General features: G+C 46.9%; 1 protein-coding gene across 1 annotated transcript; it reads right to left on the bottom strand.

The window, feature by feature from the left end:
- Window positions 1-1,230: 1,230 nt before the first annotated feature.
- On the bottom strand, window positions 1,231-2,137 carry LOC123430409 (protein DCL homolog, chloroplastic-like). Its single transcript, XM_045114277.1, has one exon. The coding sequence runs from the start codon at window positions 2,001-2,003 to the stop codon at window positions 1,461-1,463; it is 543 nt and encodes a 180-aa protein (XP_044970212.1). The 5' UTR covers window positions 2,004-2,137; the 3' UTR covers window positions 1,231-1,460.
- Between the last annotated feature and the right edge of the window lie 7,213 nt (window positions 2,138-9,350).

A 9,350-nucleotide genomic window follows, 5' to 3' on the forward strand; every position in this document is an offset into this window, starting at 1 on the left:
CGTTATCATTTCCGAATAGGGTCCGAACTAGAACCACCGCGTGTAGCTAAGCTTCACCCCTCGCTTGTATCCCTGATAGTATTGTCAAGATCATTTCCACGATAGGCCATACATGAAATAAATCCAAAGACACAATGGGTTGCCCCTGATGCTGCTCACGCTAAGCTGAATATTGATGGTGCTTTTCTCAAAGAGGACGGCTCGGCTAGTGCGGGAATGATTCTCCGTGACCATGAAGGTGCGATTATTTTTGCAGCGACGCGTGTGCTCGTTAATTGTGCCGATGCCCTGGAAGCTGAGATGGCTGCGATGGATGAAGGACTTGGACTGGCTCTCCAGTGGTCAAACCTATCGTTGGTGGTGGAAACACACCGTGCCGAACTGCTGCAATTGATTCAGTCGATGGATGTTGATAGATCGCGTTACGCGTACCGAGTTAGTGAGATCAGAATGGTCCTGGATCGTGAGAGGAACATTAATCTAGCTAAGATCAGTCGGCATGCTAATGTGGCTAGGCACACCCTTGCCTATATGGGACGGGTGCAACAACGAGCTACTTGTTGGCTACGAAATTTTCCCGATGATAGCATAGTTAAGTCTGAATGTAATCATCTCATTTGATTAATGAAAGTTCCTACCGGAGAGAGTAAGAGGGTGCTTGGATCCAAAAGACTTATTTTAGTCTGACTAAAAATAGTCTTTTTAAAAGGCTAAAATTTCAAGTATACTTGACTAAAAAGAGGCTAAAACTAGTCTTAGACTAAAAAAAAGTTAGTCAGAGGTACCCGTACTAAAATGTGGATTAGTCCCCTCTCTCCTCATTTAACTCCTCTCCTTTAACACAGACGAGTTCTGGGTTGAAGGTTTTGAAGGATAATAATTGTTCATTAACTTGATTTTAGTTTTTTTAGTATTTGGATCCAAACATGAATGAGGTTAGCAAGTTTTAGTCTCATTACTTTTAGTCGTGGGACTAAAACGTATCCAAGCACCTCTTAGCTAATGGCACAAGTTTTGGCACAAGTTAAGCCACGTATTTGATCATTACTTCTTTCCTCGTTGCTGATGGCATCCTTCCCACCCAACCCTGCACCTTGTTCCACAAACCTCCAGAACAAATTTGATTTCATCCATAAGCACGCTTGGACAATCCTTGGTAAAGTGGATGGATGACTTTGCTGAAACTGACCCTCTGAACCAGAGGCATCACAGTAAGCTGGAAACGACCGCTCAACACCTTCAACGCCCTTTTTCCTTCAATAAATCATCACATACGCCAGTCAAAAAAGAAAGTAGCCCAGCTCTGGACCAAGGCCCAAAGAAGCTGATATAAAGAAGCAAACATCTTCTCCGGATGCCTATCAAACATAAGCTGAGGGGCTCAATAATACTATAAACAAGGGATTTCAAAACATACATCATCTTTGCACCCACTACTAAATGATCAGCTAAACTAGGCTTCAGGTTCGCTTGAAATGTTCTCGTATAAATCGCTCCCCATGCGACGGATACTTCTTCCGGATGTACTCACGGAGGCACTTCTGGTAGGAGAAATCGATCCAGACGCCATCCATGCGAACGACGAAGAGGCATCTAGACTTCCTGAACTGCGGGTGCCTGTCGACCATGATGCCGTCAAGCCCGCAGCCAACCTTATCTTCCGCGCGTGGATGATAGGCCAGGAGCTTCTGCGCAACGACGGTTTCGTCCGCGGGACCGAGGCATTCGCCGTCTGCGTATCTGTCCGAGTGGAGGATGTCCTTGATGAGCTGCACGACGGGGCCGACGTCGCGGAGGATCTCGGCCTCCGCGGCCCTCCACGGCACCTGGGACTCGGGCTCGGGCTGCTTCGACAACGGCGGCCGCGCGGACTGGCGGGGCTCGTATGCGGGTGTGGAGCAGGACAGCAGGCGGCGGGGGGACAGCGCCAGCGCGGAGCGCGGTCCGAGGCGGGCGTAGAGGAGGAACGGTACGGCGACGGCGGCGGCGGCGGCCAGAGCCATGCCGCCCCCTTTGTGGTGGTGTGGGTGGATGGGTGCGTGAGGGGGTTGATTGGTGGTATCTATTCCGGGAAGAAACTTATCCCTGTGGCTACACAGCGGAGGGGACGGAGCGGGCACAGAAGACGGCCGACGGGATTGTCGCTTTGTTCGACGACGGGGACGGGCATGATGAATTTCAAAAGGAAAAAAAAAACGTGCATGTACACGCACCACCATACACGTGGGTGCCTCTCGTAATTTCGGAAGGTCAGTCGACAAAAGCTCAAGCCCCGGATCAAGCCCAAAATAAGCCCGATTGAGGTCCTCTTTGATTCATAAGTCCTATGACTTTTTTAGTCCCAACTTATAAGTCCTAAGTCCCTAAAAAGTTCTTACCTGTTTGGTTTCTAGGACTTAACAAGGACTAAAAGATCATATTACAACTATAAATCCCTATAAGTCCCTCTTTAAGAGTATTTTTCATAAGTCCTAAATACCCATTTTAAGTCTGTATAAGTTCCTTCTGTTTGGTTTGGATGAGACTTAAAAGGGCTTATAAGTTCTAAGTCCCTAATAAGTCCCTGTAACCAAACACCCTCTAAAGCAACTACTCGGCTCTACACGGTCCAACCGAACACGAAGCGCAAACATCAGTTAGGGGCCGTTCTTTTGAGGTGATAGGAATAAGCCACCGAGAAGCTGTGATGAAAATAAGTCATCCATTCATTTTAGGTTCTATCATTTTAGCTTATATCTGCATTCACTTTTGAATAGTGTGTAATACCCTTGATCACAAATATGAACATGAAAGTGATTTCTACGATATCTCAATTATGAACATCATTGTCTTTCATACAAATATCACAATTAGATGTGCGGAAAGTCAAACCTCAGTGTAAACTTGATTGTAAGAAAAAAAAGGGGCATGCAGGCAATAGCCCGAACACCTTGCGGGCGAGCTTGCCAACGCGGGAGCCGTCCCAATAGGTGGCCGATGCAAGCTTGATAGAGATGCATGGGAGAAGGCGAGCCGTCGGAGGTCCATCCGGTAGCTCGACGGACAAGAGGAGCAAAGACAAGAGGATGCTTGGAAACGAGAGGCATGGCGTCCGAGGCGACCGACGAGGGTGGGTCGAGTGGCAGCGGCGGCGGGGAGGGGCTAGCTCCATCCATGCCGTTGTTATCGAGGCCCTCCGGGACGGCGAGCGAGCGGGGACGGGGCGCGCACGCCCTCTCTCTGTCTCACGTCAAGACGGTGAGCGAGCGGTGGAGAAGCGTCGAGGGGAGGACATGCGGCGGCGGCACCCTTCGTCAGAGGAGACCGGTGAGGGCAGGTCGGTGGCAGCGGCGACGGGTCGAGTGGCAGCGACGGAAGATCGAAGAGTGGCGGCGGCGACGGAAACCTTATCGGGAGTTCGAGACGAGGGAATGGCTGCTTTCTTTTCGATCGGATTGGTGGGCTGGTCGCTGGTAGCATTGTGCAAGTAATTTACGCCAACTCCAGGGGCAACCGCATATACTGTTTCTGAAAGGACGTGGATGTCGCTTGGGGTTGAATAGGCGCTTTAAAATAATGAGGATTTAGGCTTGAACGAATACGGAATAAAACTAACGTTTAATTTGTCAAGCACAAAACTAAAACAACTAGGCTCATCTATATGCACCAACAACTTATGCTAAGCAAGATAAACAACTAAGTGATAGCAAGATAGTATATAACAAGAAACAATACGGCTATCACAAAATAAATTGCATAAGTAAAGGGCTCGGGTAAGAGATAACCAAGGCACGTGGAGACGATGATGTATCCCGAAGTTCACACCCTTGCGGATGCTAAACTCCGTTTGGAGCGGTGTGGAGGAACAATGCTCCCCAAGATGCCACTAAGGCCATCGTAATCTCCTCACGCCCTCGCACAATGCAAGATGTCGTGATTCCACTAAGGGCCCTTGAGGGCGGTGACCGAACCCGTACAAACAAGGTTGGGGCAATGTAACGACTAAGATGCGGCCCTTTCCGGTTTAGGGGAACGAGGCCCCAAAGAGGAAAGAAACGCATCTAAGCATTTCGCAAGCACGGTAACATAGCACATACATAATAATAGAATGACAATTAGGGATTCAACTACCATCTCATAAATAATATCAGAGTTTACATCACGCATTCAAACAAGGTAGTTCCGCTACGGACTACAAAACATGAGAAATTGCTATGCTACCCTGCATGCTTGCCCACGATCACGACCATGCCTCAGTCTTCTAGATAGTTCACGTACAGGCGGTCGTTCTCCTCATCGTACTGCCACGCCACCTGCGTGCCATCGGGATCACCTGCGTCGGGCGTACCTGTACCTGTTGGTGTGTTGAAGAAATCTGTGAGCCATGGGGACTCAGCAATCTATGACCTCGGTGCCAGAACTAGTCAAGTTATTAGGTAAGGAAGGTTCAGTGTTTAGGTTGTAGCATCCTAAGCATTATGGTGGCTAACTTACGTAGAACATGTATTGAAGGTGGTCTATACTAGCGATCGATGATTAGCTGATAAATAAGTGATCCTGAGAACCTACTTACGTCAATCATAACCCCACCGTGTTCCCGATCGAAGAGAGATCTTCGAAGGGGACAATCACGGTTACGCACACAGTTGGCAATTTTATTAGATTATGTTCAAGTTATCTATAACCGGATGTTAACAAATATTCCAAGTTGCCAAATAACCGCGGGCACGGCTTTTCGAAAGATTAAACCCTGCAGGGGTGCTCCAACTAGTCCATCACAAACGGCCACGGGCCGCAAAGTAATCCTCTATCACGAATCTTGTGATCTCGTCAGATTCCTTAGAGGAAAACCTCAACTCTCGGGAGTACCAAAGCTTCACCGGGATTCCTATACGCAAGATATATCGCTAAGGTAAGACAAGACTAGCAGGACCTCCCGTCGTGTCGACGGCCCCAATAAGAGTCGCGTATCTCAGTCTCAGGACACGACGGATGAGCTAGACGTCGGGATGGCTAAACCTCTGGGTGACCAGAGGGGCCCCGGACATCGCTCGGGTGGGACCAACACTCATGAGGAGCACTGGCTCGGGTTGTTGATTAACTCCTCGGGGAAGCCATTCCCTATGCAGACTATTATTAAGTGATTAGCAAATTAAAACCAATGTTGGGTCGTGCCGGACAAGTCTTAACACTACACGATTTATCAAGGGGGTCCCATAACAACCCCGAACGTGTTAGGAGCGATCAGTTATGGAATCAAATACCGGTAGCCGGAACTAAGGCGGCAATAACGGAACAAAAACACCTGGCAAAAGGCTAGGCCTTTCGTTATTTACCAAGTATATAGGTGCATTAATTAAATAACAGATTTAACATAATGATATCAAACTCATGTTAACACATGAGACAAAGCACCTGCAACTAGCAACACTAACATTAGTAGCTGAGCAAGCCTACTTAGCCATTCAAGATTTGCTAGGAAGGGTTAAGTGTATGGGTTTCATGGCAATACCAGGAGGCAATTATTTCGGTGGTAGGCAGCGAGCTTATGACGAAGGAAACGTGAATCTATCATAACAAGTCTAGAGATGGAATCAAGGTCATATCATCTTGCCTGTGATGTCCTCAGCTTGAAACTGCTCTTGTTCGTCCTGCATGTACTCTCATGGATCCACGTACTCGTCCTTCGATCCCGGTGCTACCCAACATAAGAATAGCATCCAATGAACCACATCACAGCAAGATGCAACAAACACATGATGCATGAGATGAAAAAGAACATGCTTCTCTATCCTAGCTACTAGCTCAAGCATGAGAAGAAAATACAAGTTCCTGGACAGAACTGCTCTCTAAGATATCTTGACATGCATGAGGATGACATGATCAGATGCGTCACGCGAAAACGATGCAAAAACATATAAAGAACATTACGAACGGAGCTACAGATCAACCGGAAATAACGAAACAAGAAATAGAGTCCTACGTATCAAATCCATCACAACTCACTCCAATGGCATACTTCTGGTATTCCCAGGTTTCCATATCACAAAAACGAACTAATATGGATGGGGTGGTGCAAGGAATATCATCACACCATCATCTATGCACTCACAAGCATCAAAACATCAAAACTATACAATCTGTCACAAACAGCAACATAGCAGTTTGAGAGCTATATGCAAAGCACCTACAGCCACCCAAATGTGCCAAATAAGATATGAGGCAGAAGCTACCCAAGAGTACTACAAGCATGAGAAAAAAATACAATACAAAGGAGTTTCACACAGAAAGATCTACAGCTGCTAACTTGGACAAAAATATCAGTTTTCAGGGACTTAGTGAAAATTCCAGATTCTCACTAGCTGTTTATGCTCTGAAGCATTTTAACAACACCCAAAACAATATCTACATGACACCAAATGGAATGAAAATTGACAGAGATCTAGACAAACACAAAAGCTACAACTTTCCAGTTGATAGCAAGGGCTGATTCTCAACACATGGACTTCTACAAGCACAACAACACGAGAAGAAAATATAAGCAGATTCTCAGACTTAGTGAAAATCATAGATTTTCACTAAACTGGAATTTCAGTCACATGCCTACTTTGACTAGGCACAACTTGCACATATGAATTCCTAAGCATGAAGCAAAACCAACATGCTATAGAGGGGTCCACCCACTACTGCCACAACAAAGAATCAACCTCTTGGGCTCATCACATCACATGGAACCAAGCTCTAAACATTGAACAAAACAGAAATATGACATTCCCAGAAAGTGTTCCAAAGTGGAATCTGAACCCACCATTAGATTCCTGGGATGATTCTACCCCAAAACATACATAATACATAGGCACTTGCATATAACAATTGGGCACAAAGATAAGAAGAAGATTTACATGGAATCACATAGAGATGAATAGTGCATCATCACATGTGCTTCCACTAGCTCATCACCTACACATGCATATGTACACACTCACAAGTCCAATGGTGCACATGAGGGGTGGACCTCATGCTCATGTGCCTTAGCACACCACCACACTCTCACATACAACAAGCACACACATAACAACATCTACACATGCTAGTTATCACATACACCTTAGCTTACACCACATCATCTCTACTACACCTACACATCCATGCTTGCACTCAAGTGAATGACAAGGCACACCATGCCTTGGGAATGTGTGTGTCACACACACACACACACACACACACACAACATCACATGAACCACTATCACACACACAAGGTATGTGTGGGGGGGACCCCCACACACACATACATATCTCTTGCACATCCTAGTGATTAAGATCAACTCTCATACACAAGAATCATACCCTACATATACATCAGGATATGCATCTATACATATATCCCTAGTGCATACACACACAACATAAACACTAGCTCACAATATACATGCACTTAAACCTATACATGCATTTCTACACAAGCTAGCTAAAATACTAGGAACAACATGCTCCTTGTGAGGAGAAAAAGAAATACACACAAGGTTAACTAGCAACTGCAGCATTAATCTAGACAGCAAAAGAAAAATCAGCAAGGAAGAAATAGGCAGCAAAAAAGATAAAGGGGCTTGGGGTGATTCGAACCCCACACCTGTGGGCATGCCCACTGATCCAACACCACTGCGCTACTGCTTGTTCTCTTGACAGAACAGAGGAGTCTGCAAGGTTAAGCCATTCCCCATGCTACTGATGCTACCACCAAAACAAATATCAAAAAGGGGGTGCTGCCGCTGGGGCTTGAACCCACACCCTCATATCAACACACACACTGCACCTACCACTACGCTACGCTTCGGTACTTGACAGCACAGAGAGAATAAACAAGGTAGCACAACAAGACACCATGGTCGCCCTGCTCTGCTACGCACAGAGAGACGTTGACAGGGACGTCACCGGAGCAAGCCTACCACTCTACTGCTGCGCCAGAGGGGGTCCTAACGCTACTACTCCTACTGCCATGTTGGAAGTCGTTGCCCTAAGCCCCGACTTGCCCGAGCTCACACACAAGAACAGCCAAGCACTTGCACTGCCGTACTCCTCTCGGGACAGAGGCACGACAACGATCTTCTACTGCGCATCTATCGAGGAGGAAGGGAGGAAGAAGCTAGCTCTCACCTAGGGGAAGGACGAGAGGTCGCCGATCGCGGAAGAGGCCTCTAGAAGACCAGACGACGATCTGAAGAAGTTGTAGCTGAACTGTCGCCGAACCGAAGCAAAGACGGGGCCGCCGGGAACACGTCGAAGAGGAGGAGATGCCTGTCGGTGTGGTCGCTCCCCGGCCTCACCGAGGACGGGGTGCCTTCCCCACGCGCCCTGACATGGTGGCCGGCACCGGAGACGACGGAAGCACGGTGGACGATGGCGGCGCACTTCTTCTCTCTCTGCTACCTAATCTACAGAGAGATTACCTGGGGAGGAAGAAAGAGATGGAGGGAGGAAGTGGTGGTGCAAGGAGGGCAAAGAGGAACCCGAGGCCAAGGGAGGGCACGGACGCCAAGGCTATATGGGGGCCACGGATGGGACGCGCCGTCAAACTCAGTCGCTCCCTCTCTGCAGCTCAGACGGAAAGCAGACACAAGGCGACGACGTCAGGAGGAAGGGGACGGACGCGCAAGGTGGGCTTTGCTGGGGAAACAACGAGAGCGATGGGCCTCAGGAGGGGAAGGTGGCCCATCTGGCGCCTGATAGAGAAGGAGGGAAACCTAGTGGTTTTACAAAATAAAACAAGTCACAACAATAAATCCCTAGGAAAATATGTGGACTAAGGCAAAAATAAAATAAAATGACCCTGGGCAAGAAGGAAAAAAGACCTATTTAAATAAAATATAAAAGGGAATTTTGGAGCATATAAATATTTACAAAACAGAATTAATGGATCTGTTTTGTAATTATTTGCACCACTAAAACACAACCCCAAATCACTAAATGCATATCATCACATCCACCACAAAACATACTAAAACATGGGCATTTTTGAGATAGGGATGGGGCAAGTAAATATTGAGCTTAAGATAAAAAAGAAGGAGAAGTTTTAAAACCCTTGTGCAAACCAACATAGTAGCTACTTTCAAACAACACCCACCATCATCTCACAACAACACACATCACCACATCATCACATGACATCACACCTCATACATATGATCACAAGGCAACAACACAATAGGCATGGAAGAATGGATGCATGAATGCAAAGGGACACATGGCAAGGTGACACACATGAAATAACACATACATATGACTATCATATCAATGACAAGTTGGACCCACATAGAGAAGGTTCCAAATATGGCAAGTTACACTCTTGGGGCATTACAAACTCTCCCACAC

This window comes from Hordeum vulgare, chromosome 2H, assembly GCF_904849725.1.
Source record: "Hordeum vulgare subsp. vulgare chromosome 2H, MorexV3_pseudomolecules_assembly, whole genome shotgun sequence".
NCBI classification, from domain to species: domain Eukaryota; kingdom Viridiplantae; phylum Streptophyta; class Magnoliopsida; order Poales; family Poaceae; genus Hordeum; species Hordeum vulgare.